At 41.8% G+C, this 16,343-nt stretch overlaps 1 protein-coding gene across 1 annotated transcript in view; it reads left to right on the forward strand.

Moving 5' to 3' along the window:
• Positions 1-9,606, forward strand: part of P2RX3 (purinergic receptor P2X 3) — a 68,823-nt gene extending 59,217 nt beyond the window's left edge. Inside the window, exon 12 of the mRNA XM_088473545.1 lies at positions 8,640-9,606. Within this exon, the coding sequence (XP_088329671.1) occupies positions 8,640-8,756 (117 nt within the window). The 3' untranslated portion in view covers positions 8,757-9,606. The remainder of the gene's footprint in view (positions 1-8,639) is intronic.
• Positions 9,607-16,343: the final 6,737 nt, after the last annotated feature.

The raw sequence follows: 16,343 nt of genomic DNA on the forward strand, positions 1-16,343 counted from the left end.
CATTCAGGTGATCCAATCACAGTCAACGCTATGCAAATACTCTTCTCCTCACACAAAGAAGACATCTGTGCTGGGTCTTCCATATAAAAACTCTGCTCTAAAACGGAAGATATTAGCGGCAGAACTGACCAGCTACAGACACAATTTGCAGAAGTGGTACAGTCTGTGACAACCTCCTCAAGGCAAGATCCATGTATAAACTTCAGGTCAAGATTACGGACCTGGAAGACAGATTCTGATGAAAGGATATTAAAACATTGGGCCTACCAAAATCCATCCTACCTGGGGTACTGCAGTTACTAAGATGTTTTTCTTCCCTTGAAAATTCAGCCTCCGAGTTTGATCTGATTGATCAGATTCATTAACTCCCCAAATCTCCCCCTAAGGAGGCACCTGGAGATGCCCTGCTGAGTAAGGGAAAGCAATGTATCCTCAAGGAAGTTAGAAATCCTTCTGCTGATGAAGGCCCCTTGTACGGAATGTAACTATATGCAGCCTTACCTAAAATCAATGGAAGTTTGCCCCAGTAACCTATGCCATATGAAGATCCCACACTATTTAGGTTTCTAGACCAATTTGTTACAATAGTCACACTCGCACAATATCCAAAGACTTCAGTTACTAAAGAAATGGAACATCTCTAGAGTTCCTTAACTCATCTGGCTTCTGGATTCCAATTTCCTGGATCTCCCTTTAATGATAGATCATATGGCCCACTTCTTCCTCCCAACTGATAGGTCAGATAAGTACTGTACTCTCATTACCTTTATTCTCTTCAGGTCTTATTGAAGGGTCCACTCTCCTTCTTACCTGCGGTTCACCTCTGTTTTCTCATAGTGACCACAAACCTGGAACCTAGGAGGAATTGAATTAATATTTATGTTCGTTCTTAATCCTATTGTGATGGACCTTTACTAATGTGTATATGTTTTCTATAATCATTTCCTATAACTTTCTCAATGTTTACATGGGATGAGTGGTTTGGGGTATATTTACTAAGCGGTTTGGGATTTTTGGTGGTTTTCTGTCTAACAGATGTGGAAGCAGGCAAACCGTCAGGGCTCTACTACTTCAAAAACCAGTGGGTATCAATGGTGTTTTATAAATGCCCGTCAAAACCAATGCTTACTAAATCCTGTATTTTTTAACACTAAACAGTTGTTGATGCCCAATGGGTTGGGTACGGGATCCCGGCAGTCGGGATGCTGACAGTCAGAATACAGACAGCGGCATCCCAACAGTCAGAATCCTGACATATGAAGGTCAGTACCTCTACACGAACCCCTAACCCTCCCTCCCTGCAACCTAACCATTACCCTCCCTTCCCGCAGCCTAACCCTCCCCTTACTGCCTAACCCTAACCCTCATACTTACCCACCGGAATCGAAGGCACCGGGATGCTGGTGCTGGCATTCTCACCCCTGTCAGGATACTGAATTGTGTGATGTCCTTTCACATATCGCCCTGGATAGAAGTTGGCACTCACAAGTAATCTCACTGAAATTCTTAGAACTAATGCATTCATCTTATCTTCCCAAAGAATACACAATACTCTTTCTAGTTTCTCCAATCATGTAGAGACCCAACATAACACTTTATAGAGATGGAATCTTGACCAAATGAAACTACACAGGTCCCCTTCACCCTCTCCCTCATTGGATGGAGAAACTGTGGATGTACAGCTGGGCTTGCCCATATTTTTTGGTAGTGCTCAAATATCGCCCCACTTTGATCCATGATATTCCAGCTGATCTCTAACTTAATGGGACCCTGGATCTTCCTGCATCCTTCTCTAGCGCTCACTTTGAATACTGTCATAACCCAACCCTGGAAATTTTCCAGTCCCCTTCACTTGAAAACATTATTTACATTTTAAAGGGATCCACTCCTCTCTCTCTACAATGCCTGTTTCCAGGGCCTGTTGATTGTATATTTCATAGACTTTCATTACTGTATAAATGCAGCATACCTTGACATTCAGTTTTCTCTGTTCTGTATTTTGTAGCCTAACTTTGTACTTGGCATCCCCCACTTTAATTGTACCACTACCCCTTCCCTTCAACTCCCTCTCCAATTTCTCTTCTGTACCCTACCATTGGATATCAATGAAAATAAAGACCATTGAAACACATCATAATGGTTTAAAAAGTTGTTTAGTAGTCTTTTAAGGGCATACAAAGTCATGGATTATGTACATATAATCAGTTTGTTATTTATATTGTTGTTATATATATTTCACTATGGACTCAGTACCTATTTTATTCTGGTATCTCCTATTGCTAGTGTCTCCAGCCACCTCACCTATGTGCATGCAAGTTTGAACTGGGACAAGGTCTATATGTAGTCAGGACAAACATTTAAACATTAACAACCTCACAGAGTAGTGATGTGTCAAACTGAACCTCTGTATTAAAACTAAGGGCCTGATTCAGAGCTGGACGCAATTAGCGCTCGCTCGTCCAGAAAATAGGAGTGGCTATTCAAATGAACCGTTCGCTCTTTGCGGTCTGTTCACGCCTCTAGGTCTGAACGAGCGAACAAAACTTGCGGTCGTTTTTTGGATAAATACGCCCCCTGGCCGCTCGCATCCTACGTCATGTCCGCTATTTATTAGATTAATCGAGTACATCGACCAGCGTATGAACTGCTCGCTATTCTTATGGTTGGTTTTTGCTACCACAATCTTGCGAGCAGTTCTGGCTATAAAATAACCCAGTGACGTGGTCAATGACGCTGCTGTTTTAATTATGCACACCCATAAAACGCCCATTTTGACCTTTAAGCACGCCTGCGTTCGGATCTCCACTCCCCGTTTTCAAGCACCTTCCCCTGTTACCACCCACATACGCCTCTTTCTGTCACTCAAATTATCAGGCATTCGCTATTTTGCGAGCACATGAATTTCGACCGCACTGACTGGTTCGTGCATGCGTATAACGATCCGTACGCATGCGCAGTTGGGCAAACATCGCTCAGAGCGAACGAGCGGCCGCTTACGAGCGGCTCTGAATCAGGCCCTAAATTCATACAGATACTTAAATCATTTTTGTTAAACTACTTTCTTTTTCTAATTTTATACAACTTCTCAGTCAGTCACCTACTGCCATCTATTGCATTATGGGCCTGATTCAGACCCGGTCGCTAAGCTGCCCTCGCTCTTTACCAAAAGGGGCCGGGTATGCAAATCCCGCGATCGCATTGTCTGGTTTAAGGACGCCCTCTATATTTTAGAGAGCGACGGCAATGAGCACACGCTGGTGACGCCCACTTTTTATACTTAACCCACGTCATCTCCAGGAAGTGTATGAATCATCGGTAACATCGAGAGCCATCGGAGCCGCTCGCAGCCCTTGAGGTAGACCCTACAACCATCGCAAGCACTGCGAACAGTTCAGGCAAAAAAATAACCAACTGACGTGTTCAATGACGCTACTTTGCTAATTATGCACACCCATTAAACTCCGTTTTGAAGCTCAGACGCCTGCATTCGCACCACCTCTGCCTTGTTCACAAGCACCTTCCCCTGTTACCACCCGAAAATGGCGCTATCTGTCACTCAAAGTAGCGCTCAGTCTGTGTACAACGAGAGCACGATTCCCGATCACATTGACTGGCTTGCGCACGCGCACTGTGACGCATACACATGCGCAAATGTGCGATTATCTCCCCGAGCGAGCATAGCTTAGCGATAGGGTCTGAATCAGGCCCTATGTTGGAATTGCAACATGATCATGAGTTGTCCACACTAATGTACTGTAAATGTATGCATTATAAGTTTGGGTCAGCAAAGCTCACCATCAACTACAAAAATCACATAACATAAAACTATACAATGCAAAACTGGATTATTATTATTAGAACATAACATTATTGACATAGAAGACAGACAAATAAGTTATTGTCTGTCCTATGTGTATATAGTTAGGTTATCTATGTTTTGCGATACAACCTACACACCATGGGCCCGATTTAGAGCCGCTCGCAAGCGGCCCGATGGTTGCCCACTGCACATGCATCGCGTCCGGCGTGCGCGAGCCCCGCTAAGCGACTGAAATTCAGTCGCTACAGGGCTCGCAACAAGACGGGGTGGCTGTCAATGTTGATTGACAGCTCGCCCCGTTTTGTGGGCGGGTAGGAGGAGTGGCCGGACAAACGCAGGCGTTCCCTTAGGAACGCCTGGCGTTTGTAGGAAGGCTGACTGACATCACTACTGATGTCAATAGTGGATTTCCTAGAGCAGGAAGTCCACTCGGCCTTGCGGCAGCCTAGATCATACCGTAGGGTCCTGTCGCAAGGCCGATGGTCTCCAGGCCGCTCACAGCTTTGCAAGCGGCCTGAGACCTAATAAAAAAAAACATGCCCACAAGCCCTGCGAGCGGCCGCCAGCAGCGAGCGGCTATGAATCTGCCATAAATTGACCTTTACATTTACACAAATTTTAGTTCTAGTGAATGGCGCTAATTAGTACCTGGATGAATATTTAAATGAACTTAAAAACACATCTATTTCAAAGTGCATTCGTTCAAGGTAAACAAATATTTATTCCACTAATTAAAACACACAAGTTGGTGAACATAAAACATATAAAAATAGAATTGTGCACATATAAAGTGCATATAAAATGGAGGATACCATCAAAGGCAAGATTTTTAAGGAGAGACCATATAGTCCGTGTTTTTCTCACCAAATAAAGGTATTGCGATGGGCTAACTTAATTCATCTCAATGAGGTCCCGGGCCTTCCAGCTCGGCACCACCGCAAAAAGTTTTGTCTGACCATATAGAAAGTCCTCCTGCAGCTTATCCTCTGTGGTCCCAGCATCAGGTTGTCCGTGCAACACGTTTCGGTAATTAAACCTTCTTCAGGAACGGATAACCTGCTTTACCTGGAGGGGGTTTATATACCCCTGTATACAATTACCTCCTCCCTCTTTCTTCGATAAAACCGGAAGTGACGCGTGTGTGTCACCACTCACTTCCGGTTTGTTCACTTCCGATTTTTCATTCTATATTCCAAAACTGGAAGTGACGCATGCAGGTCATCCTCTACTTCCGGTTTGCGTTCCAAATGGCGGCCATCTTTGAAGAAATACATTGGTAACCATTTTGCAATAGGGCATCATTTCCAATCCCATTCCAGGGTTCAAAGGAGCCAAATCCAATGTACAATTTCTGATATGACTTGTTTCTTTAGATCTGGATCCATTCTTTCATTGATTTTATGGTAATCAACCCTCCTCCATACCAAAATCTACTGCTGTACTTGGTATTCCAGCAGAGTCCTCCCCTATACCAGAGGAGGGGTCAAACGATGACCCATGTGACATGTAAAAATAAGAAGATATAACAATGAGAAATACAAATAAAGATAAAAAATTATATAAAATGACTATACATATATATATATATATATATATATATATAATTTAATCTAAAAACCACTTCAACTCGAAATCTACATTATGCCCCTTAGGTTTAAGTGTGTCTAAATTGAAGATCCACCTCATTTCACTATGAGCTAGGTTGGTTTCCACACTTTTATTTTTCCAGTTATTTTTTACTTGTTGCATCCCTAGAAAACGCCTAATCTGATTCTCACATTTTTCATGTTTATGAATAAAATGTTCTGATAAAGGATAGGTTGTCAAACCCTTCCTGATGTTTATATGTGCTCGGCCGCTCTTGTCTTCAAACTTCTTGAAGTCTTACCTATGTAAATGAGGCCGCACATACATTCTAAAAGATAAATAATTTTTTTTTTTTTCATGACAACTAATGAAGTCTTGGATCTTATACTTTTTCCCTTTTACTTCAAATTCTGTGATTTTCCTTTCTAGATTCTTTCTCGTAGTAGTCTTACACATTAGGCATGATCCACATCTGTGGAATCCCTTATTTCTCAAACTAAGTTTATTTTTTTCTGTTAGGCTACTCCATACTAGTTTGCTCTTCACGGATTGGGCTTTTTTGTAGATAAAGATCGGCTTCTCTGGTATATGATCTCCTATTACTGGATCATCGTGTAGTATTTTCCAATAGGCCCTAATAATTTGTAAAATTTGTTTATAATGGGCACCGTATTGGGACAGAAAAGCCCAATCATATGCGGAATTTCCATCTTTTATTTTTTCCTTTTCTTTTAACAGTTCTTTCCTTTCTATTCCATCCAGATTGTACCTAGCTTTGGTGAGGTTTTCACATTTATACCCCTCGTCCGTACAATTTCTTTTCAGACGTTTAAATTCTCCCAGGGGTATTCTTTCAAGCCATCTAAAGTGATGCTCACTGCTAACATTGATGTATGAATTAGAATCTGTGGGCTTCCTGTGTGTTTTTAAGTTCATTTAAGTATTCATCTAGGCAATAATTAGCGCCGTTCACTATACAGAATTTTGATCTATGCTATGTTTAGGTGGAGCTGGTGTTTACCCCCTTTGTATAAGTGAGGCAGCTGTTTATTACCTCTTGTTGCGCAGCCAGGTGGAATATTGATTTTCTTTGTTATGAATTTTAGTTCTGCGAAAAAAAAACTTTTTTTGTTTTTTACTAGATGACTCTGATTACTAGATCTACATGGACATCATATATATTTTACCTAGTTGGGGCTTACATATGATAACAAGCAAAAACAAGCATGACAAGGTTAAAAGTTAAAGCTAAACGTAAATCATTTTGCCTATTTAAAATCACTCATTTGGATACTAAAACTTGCCTAAAATGGTTTTGCTTACAGTAAAACCCAGAAACAGAATGCTGCTCTAACAGATAGGTTGGCAATAAATGGCCTTCCTGGCGAATAACCACAACAGTGCAACAGGTTTGGGCAGCTTATGTCAGGTAGAAGTTATACTTCAAGTATCAGTAATGTTTCTAGTAAGTAGCACTACAGAGCTAAAAGATTTTAATTAGGCGAAATAGTTTTTGAGCAGGGTCAGATTATAATGACATAGAGATGTCATTGCACTAATTACTTGTCTGACCGGACGGGTGTGGTATATTTTGTTGACAATCAAGATGTCAATCACATGATGTTGAGATGTCCTGAATGTCTGCATTCAGAATATCAACATTGACATCAGAAAATCAGTACTATTCAGAGAGGTGCTAAGAATGTGTATGATTATACAATAATATATATATATATATATATATATATATATATATATATATATATATATATAAAGGTAACAAAAGAAGCGCCTACTAGTGTCTAGAAAAATTAAATCACAAGTGAGACCAAAGAGGATGATTTATAAACAACTTATCTGGTGAGAGGTTCTTCGGTCGTATGACCATGGAAAACGATATGTGGAACAAAACAAAAAGAAAACCAACATAGTGTGTACTGTACCACACTGTATATTATTTTATAGAGCAAGCTCTAATAGACCTTTTTTCCTATAGGGAACATTCCTTTCCCCAAATATTGGCAGAGGTCATAATAGATTTTTTCAAAACAGACTTTTTTAATGATAACACAGTGACATCAAATGGTAAAAAGACACACGTACAAAAAACATAAATATTATCAGCTTATCTGTCCATTCAAGGGGGGGTCCAGGTACAACAAGCCCAAGTTACAGCAAACCCGACGCGTTTCGTCTCTAGGACTTCATCAAGGGGATATATAACTGTGTTATCATTAAAAAAGTCTGTTTTGAAAAGTCGCATATGGCAACACACAAGGGGCATATCTTAAATTGCCTGTATGTACCCTAATAGTCCATTTAAAGATGGTACGAATTGTGCCCATCAAGAGGAAAAGTGTACATACAATTTATGGTTCTAATTGTATTTGAGCCTTTATTATAGACTATAAAATGTAAAAAAGTGCTTATTAAGGTGTGCTCAATAAGAAGCTTGTTAGAACCATAAATTGTATGTACACTTTTCCTCTTGATGGGCACAATTTGTGCCACCTTTAAATGGACTATTAGGGTACATACAGGCAATTTAACATATGCCCCTTGTGTGTTGCCATATGCGACATGCCATGATCACCGGCGGGTAAAGACAGCCTGAGGCTTGAGCACCTGTCAAATTAATGATCAATAGATTATTATGACTTGGTGTAATATTCATGGTAAGTTTACCAGACGCTAACGCTATACGGTTAATGTATGTAACTTAAGGTAAAAACAGAGAATGGCGACACTTCATGGACACGTGTTAATCAGTTCTTGAGTTGAGTGCAGTGGCGCCAAGAAGGGAAAGGGGCACTGATTACCCGGGCCTAGGCTTGTTGGAGGGGCCTGACGGGGCAGGGGTCAGCTGCTGAGGGGGACAATGTCCCTATTTGCAGAGCTGCTAAGAGGGTGCACATAGTATTTTTGTCATTGTGTTTTGGAAAGGGACGTATTCCAGATTTTTTTTTGTATAGCTTGTTGCATTAATTTGCCTTTTCGTTCAGCTTTGGCTGGTTGTGGTGTAAAGAGAAGAAAACTATTATTTGGTGCTTTCTGTTGTCTTTGTGTTTAGTTTGAAAGATGCACACAGAGGGAAATGTGCGGCTAATATTACATTTAATAGAGGCTACTTAATATGTTTGGAATCACTGGGCCATGCATGCATTTGCATGAGTTTTGCTGTATAATGTAACTGCTTTAACTTACTTTCTATTCACTTATATTTGTCTCCTAGATTTCCGATGTTAGCGCTCCTTTTGGCAGCCACGTGTTTAAAAGTGACCAGACCCTAGCTGGCCGTGGAGATGAGAAAAGGTCTACAGACTCTGGGGCTTTCTCAATAGGTTTATAGGCCTCAACTGATCATCTACTCTCCTCAACTGCTTCCCCAAGGTTATTGTAGCCATTTTATACATAGATCATCTGGCTCTTGTGTCCTATTCATCTTCTCTATTGTATGTTATCTTCCATGTAATACTTGCCAAACCCCCCAATAACCCTCCACATCTTCATTGTCTGACTTACCTACCACCTCCTACGTCACGTTGACTATTGTTCAACTTTTATGGGAAAAATGTACAGCTGGACTTTCTTAGTTTATTTTTTAACAGATCTAGGTTTGATCAATCTCCCAAAAAATTTAATTTTGTGAAATTTCTGAAATATTTAAAAAGAGGTCTGGTGACATCTAGTGGCTGCTGAGAAGAAGACCATGTCAACTTGAATCTTGTTTGTCTTATGCATGTGAGCCTAAACCTGCTATACTTAAGTGATTGCTAGATTATTCTTTTAGAAGAATATATTATTTTGGAACTTTGTGACCTGTACTAAAAAATCTGATTTTTTTTTTTATTTTGTCTTAAATTTTACGATCAATCATATTTTGAGAACAATGTATATATGACCTTGGTGTGACTAAAACAAAGGTTTTTCCTGTGCTTGAAAATTATTTTGTTCAAATGTTGTTTAATTAGGAAATTCCATCTGAAATATACTAGCAGCATGAAAATTAAATTGGTTAGGTGCATGAAGGTGGCTTTAGTGTTGGTCTGTAGGGCTACAGACAGGAAGTCTGCAGTGCATAGAATAAGGCTTCCCCCAATGTTCACAACTCTACCTCTAATATCACCAGGCTTGCAACCTCCAGGAAACGGGTGTGGTAAAAAAAAGTCAACAGAATAAAAGTCAACATCACAATGTCGACTGGTTCTGAATGTCAACAGTAAAAAGGTTGACATGGTCATTAGGTTGACTATCATTCTGTAGACATGTATTTAAGTAAACAGGATTAAATGGTCAACACAGTGAGAAGGTTGTCATTTAACATGTTGACACTAAAATGTTGACACTTTTTTTGTTATTTTAGTCTAACCCTAGCCCCGAAACCCCTCAACATTTTAAATGAGGACATGTCAAATGTTGACCTTTTGATGATGTCAACCATTTAACCCTGTCAACCTAAATACAGAATTGATGGTTCACCTAATGACCATTTCAACCTTTTTTACTGTCGACATTCAGAATGTGTTGACATTCTGAAAGCTGACATTTTTATTATTAACCAGTGAGCAGTATCTCCAGGAAACATATTAATATGTATTTGTGAATACTAAACGTAGCTAATTTCTTTAAGCCAAATTGTATTTTAGGCTTAGCAAGCCTTTAACATGTGGCAACTAGTACGTTATACAAACCTGTATGGACATCACACAGTAAAGGGAATACAATGTATAACTTCTTTGATTTTTTACAAAGATTGACTTCACCTCTTCAGCATGTTAAATGCAGTCAGTACGTTATTTCTTTTCCGCTATTGCTATCTAGTTACATAAATAATCTGTCTGTAGATAGCAAAGCACAGAGGACCACCTGCAGACTGTGTAATATTCTACATGGAAATGTAATGCTATTTTAAAGTTTATCTCGTTTTCATAACTTTTGAGCGATACACCTCAAAGTAAGGAGCGTTTACTGGTTTTAATCAGCAACAAAGAAAATCATACAGTATAAACATTTAAAGTAAGTAATGATTGTGAGTTAAATAAATCTGATATCTTTTGATTTGTAAATAATAATAGACTGCAGTATTTGGTTATGTTCATCTGATTAATGATATTAAAATATCTGCAAATAACTATATTAGTTGTGTATATATTTGCAAGAGAAAATATTTGTGTATATAAATGTGCGGGATGTATTAAATAAAACAGGAGATCACTTTTTTCCCTCACAGTTAACAGACATTTGGGACAAATTCTGTGCTATGTGCCGCCCTGATGCCTGGCTGTGCACGGTACCGCTTATTACAGTAGGCAATCTGAGCTCTTTTTACCCTGATCACCTCTGTGGGGATGCAATGAAAAATGATCAAAGAGTCATCAAGCCAGAGTGACTTCACATCTCCAGAGAACTGAATTGCCCCCTATATAATAACACCAGATACAGGGGCGTATCTATCATGGGTGTGGGGAACACGGGCCCCTGGGTCCAGGGGGGCCCCGCACCGCACACCGTGCATCCATAATATTACTTACCTCTCTGGAGTCCCACTTCGGTGGGGGGGTCCGGCGCTGTAAAACTACTGGAAAATGGCTGCAGCGGCCTTTTTCCCATCGTTTGTGCATGCTCAGTACAGGGAAAATGGCCGCCGCGGCCATTTTCCCGGTGACCTGTGCATACACTATAGACTCTGGGCACACTCTAGTGCCCAGAGTCTATAACTCCGGAGCTGGCCACGCACAGCTCAGTGCACTGCCGGCCTTCGGGCGGAGAGGAGGGGGCCCTTGTCGGAGACTGCACACGGGCCCCCTCCTCTCTAGAAACACCCCTGGCCAGATATCTTTTTACCTGAGATAGATAAAGTAGGTTTATATCTTAGTGTTACACATTCTAGATCACTTTATTGTACAGAAACCCTTAACTTAACTGGAAATTTTGTATGAGACTATTAAATGAAGGCATCCTGTCCAGGGATAGAGCTTATACTAGAGATCAGTTTTTATGTTTTACCAATAATCTGATTATTTCCCTTTACCCTGATTTATTGGTACCATTCATATTCGCCTGTGTCACAAGTTGTCCAATCTTTTTTATATAGTTCTACAGTGACAGCCAATACCAGTTATTATTAGAGATGAGCGATTTGGATTCGGAGAGATCTGACAGAACCGAATTTGGGGTTTCTGAGTAGGACTGAGTCCCAGGTCGGGTTAATATAAAATGTGAGATCTTGTGAGAGTTGAGTATCTATCTCTGTTTACAAAATGTAGAATTGCACACAAGTCAGCTGTAATTGCTCACGCACTGCGTTCACAGAGCTCAATGTGTATATTTGTATGCGCAGGACCGCCATCAGGGGGTACAGCCAGTGCCGACGTACTGGGCTGTGAGAGGGGCCTACAGACTGCCAATGATCTCACCAGTGTAAGAAGCAGTTTGCTGTCAGAATGATCGGCATACTGCTGGGCCCCCGTCAGTGTCCAAAGCTGCTGTGTGGGAGGCAGGAAGGCTCCTGTACGCACAGGAGCATATATATATATATATGTGCACCTAACACACACATTTCTCAATCATGTAGCTGCTTGTAAATGTCAGTATAAACCAGCAGCAGAGCAGATCTATGTAGTGTGTTGCTGCAGTGGATTGAATGTGTGGCTGCACACTACAAAGATCTGCCAAGCTGCAATGGTTTTAAACTGACAATTTCACCTAGCATTATATATTTAGAATTAACAGGCTTCCTACGCAGAAGCAAATAGCTCCTTGTGTAAGGTGTCTGAATGCAGAGTCAGAGGTGCTGGGTTCAAATCCTGGTTATGACTTTTGAGAAATAGGGGATAATGCAACTGAGGGCCTGATCAAAGGTCGGTGCTATGAATTTATGCAGAAACCGTCTCGTGTTAACAGATGCCCCTGCTGGCTTCTCAAATCGACTGTCAGCATCCAAAGACACAACACTGGACAAACATTGCACAGATCATCAGATCTCTGAGCAACCCTAAGCTTGCTCTGAATGCCCGCTGCAATTAACGCCAGTAAATCTGCATGCGAGGATGCAGTTGCTGGCTTTGGCACGCTCTAGTACCGGAGCTGAACCACCATTTTCTAAAGTGCACCCCTCCCTGCCACCAAATGCCTGCAGGCTGTCAAAGTCACAGTATCAGCACAGTACGACCAGGGCCACAACAACATTGGTCATTTGTGACCAAATCGGGACAGTGTCCATCTCTGAATCAGACCTGAAAGGCGCTCACAAAAAGCTCTCAAGTTAAATGCATGAATATGGTATAAGAGAATTGGTGTCCACATCCTTTTGCTTGGAGTGTTCTAACAGTCAGTGTACAGTAGGTGTTCTATAAATGTATACAGTTTATGCACTGAAGTGCCAAAAGTCATGGGATAGCAGTATGTAAATGTAATGGTAGGTGGTGTCACCATACTGTGATGTCTTGGAAATGCCCAGACCTGCATACATTTTAATTTGACATCTCGTGAGTCAGTCTGAATTCCGGGTAGACTGCTCATGGTAAGGCGACGTTAATTATCAGAGTTCAATAGTGGGCGCCCGACAGATGGCACATTCCATTTCCGAAGTTGTGCAGACAGTCGTCAATCTACGGTGTCACGTGTGTAATAGGGATACCTCATGAAAGGCATTACCACCCACCATGGACAGCGTAATGGCAGACCAGTTCTTAATGATCGTGACCAGTGGCATCTGGCCAGAATTGTCTATGGTAACAGTTAAGTGACACATTCAATGCAGGAGGTACCAGAAGCATATGCAGCGGGTTAGTGCAGCGTTCTTTAGTTTCCGTGGGATATGGGAGCAGGAGACCCACCAAAGTGTCCCTGTTAACACTATGACACTGGACACAGCACCTCACCTGGGCTCATGATGTTGCTAATTGGACCCTGGAAGACTGGCAACATGTGCCCTGGTCCAATGAGTCACGGTTCCCGCTGTTTTGGGCTGATGGTAGGGTTTGGGTGTGGCGCAAACCCCATGAGGCCATGGACCCAGTTGTCAACAAGGCATCGTGCGGTAGTGGTTCCATAATGGTGTTGTCATGATCATGACTTGCTCAGTAATGTTTATGTGACATACCTTGCCACCTGCTTGTCTTGGTTGGAGAATAGATGCACTAATGTCTCCATGTTGGAGCATGTCAGCTGATTGCATTCCCTCCAGTCAGTGTGTTCCTGGCCTCAGCTGACACCAGCAACCAATCAAGACTCCGGCTGTCCTGCCAGTGCCTTCAGTAGGCAGCAGCCACATCTTGCTTACCAGTCAAAAATAAGTGCATCTCATACACTTCACATTCCTTTCCAAGTACAAAAGACAATCTAGCTTACGTCAATAAACTCAGACTCTGGGCCTGATTCAGAGCCGGACGCTCTTTCAGAGCGCTCGCTCTGAATCAGTGCCCGCCTATTGTATTTTTAGAGCGGCCTCCTGGCCGCTCGCATAGCTGTGGGTGACCACCCACAGCTAGTGCGAGCAGCCAGGATGATGGTCGCGATGGTCAAGACCATCGCGACCATTGGACTTGCGATGAGACCCTTGTGGTAGGGTCTCGTTGCCGCAAGTCCCAGTGGACTTCTTGCTCTTACAGTGCAAGTGGACTTACAGTCCCAGTGGACTTCTTGCTCTTACAGAGCAAGAAGTCTACCCACTGACATCACTTGTCAGTGGGGCCGGCCCTAGACGGTAGAACGCCTCTGTCTGGGCAGCCACGCCCCTGGCACGCCCACCAAAGGGGGCGTGCTGTCACTCAACATCGACAGCACGCCCCCTTTGTAGCGAGACCCAAAGCGACGGCTTGCCTGTCACTATCCGGGTCTCGCACATGCGCACGACGGAGCCTCCTCTGTCCTGCGCATGCGCACTGGGCCAACATCAACCCGCTTGCGAGCGCTCAGCGCTCGCGAGCGGGTCTGAATCAGGCCCTCTATTCCAGTCCAAGACTCAAATCCTGTTCCACAAACAGACAGACACCATAGGCAAACACAGGGGGATTTCCGGTTGCCTGGAAACCCCCTCCCAAGCCCACACCATAACCACAATAGAAATAATAATTTAATAGAATTTTACTGCTATATGTTCTTTTCAGTATCCAGAGCCGGATTTAGACCTCTTGGAGCCCTAGGCAAGATACTAGTTTGGGGCCCCCCTCCCTCAAACAATCCATAGCACTATAGTTTTGTTCCTTATTCATGCCCCTTATATTATCCTCCATATATGCAACTTTTTAAATCTTTAAACAGTGCAAACATTAAAAAGGCACATAAACACAGTGCAAATATAAAACAAAATATTTTAAACTTTTCACGCCTGATATCATAGACAGTGCAATCAATGTATGTAAAAATATCCACCTTTAAAGAGCCCTGACCCATAGCTATCCTATTCAGTTTGCTCTCTCCAAAATAGTAGTAATAAAATTCCAAGGATTCACATTTATATTTCTCATAGATATAGGCCAGGCTACACTATAAGATTCACAACTCATCAGAGCCAGGCTTCATGCGAATTGATCATTTACTGTACTTAGTTAGGGTTCGCAGTCCGCCTACATTAGGTTATGTACCTTAGGTTACTCTTAAGGTGCATACACATGGTCAGATTTGTCAGATGACCATTTGAACGATTGAACAATTTGAACGATTTGAACTACGAACGATTTCTGACTGCATTAAAATGAATGGAATCATCCAAATCTGACTGCAAACACATCAGATGTCAGATATCGTTATCTGGCAAGCGGGAACGCGCATCGTTCATCTCACAAACATGTCAGATATGCAAACAAAAAGTATGGTGGTTGCTCATATCAGCTTAATGACATAGCACAGGTGCTTGTAAAGGGTGGGGTTTACACTGAACACAGAAAAAATAAAAAAAAGGGATTTGCCCTCCAGCACACTGTAGCAAAATCAACAAAAAATACTTAAATCCTACATGATAATAGAGATTCAGAGGTATTAGTTACATACATTTGCAAATATATGAATAAGCGCCAGGCCATCGTCAAGGCTCCTCTATACTGGTGTCCCTTACATTAAGGGGTTCACGTCCGAGAAGCAAGGTACCCCAAAAAATTCCAGCCAAGGGCCATTCCCAGGGCATCACCACTTAATTCACATAGATATTTTTCATCACTTTTCTAATTGTTTTAACACATTGATTTATCCTTACACATCTATCCTTTACACTTCACCTTTTTTCTCTTTTTCATGTGATGCCCTGGGGATGGTCCTTGGCTGGAATTTTTTGGTGTACCTTGCTTCTCGGACGTGAACCCCTTAATGTTAGGGACGCCAGTATAGAGGAGCCTTGACGATGGCCTGGTGCTTATTCATATATTTGCAAATGTATGTATATTACACCCATGAATGACCGCTTTATATATCAGTCTACCCCTCCCCCACTGATTTTAGTAGACACCCATCCCTTGGGTGTAATACTACTTATTACACCCAATAGTAACCTCTTTATATATAAGTGTCACCCCCCCCCACCACTGATTGTAGCAGGCAGTGGCACCCATCCCTTAATACTTATTGTTACACTATGGCCATTAGTGACTGCTCTATATATCAGTGACCCCCTTAATGATTGTCAGGGCTTTTCCCAAGTCTACTTGCACCTTGTTCGAGAAATTTTGGGGCACCCCTCCCATCCACCTAAATCCAGCTATTTTCCTAATGAACACTTTCATTAACCAAAAAAGATATTCCCTAGTTTTTAATTTAACACATTATTCCACAGAAGACAAGTAAAGAAATACAGAGAAGTCAAGACACATTGTCTGCCACAGAGAAAGAAATACACACATTGTCCGGCGTAGGAAAAAAAAACACACATAGTCCGCCACTGGAAAAAAAAAAACCCATACATTTTCCGCAACAGGAAAAAAAAAACACACACATTGTCCGC

This window comes from Taudactylus pleione, unplaced genomic scaffold (assembly GCF_031769625.1).
Source record: "Taudactylus pleione unplaced genomic scaffold, aTauple2 ptg000136l, whole genome shotgun sequence".
NCBI lineage: Eukaryota > Metazoa > Chordata > Amphibia > Anura > Myobatrachidae > Taudactylus > Taudactylus pleione.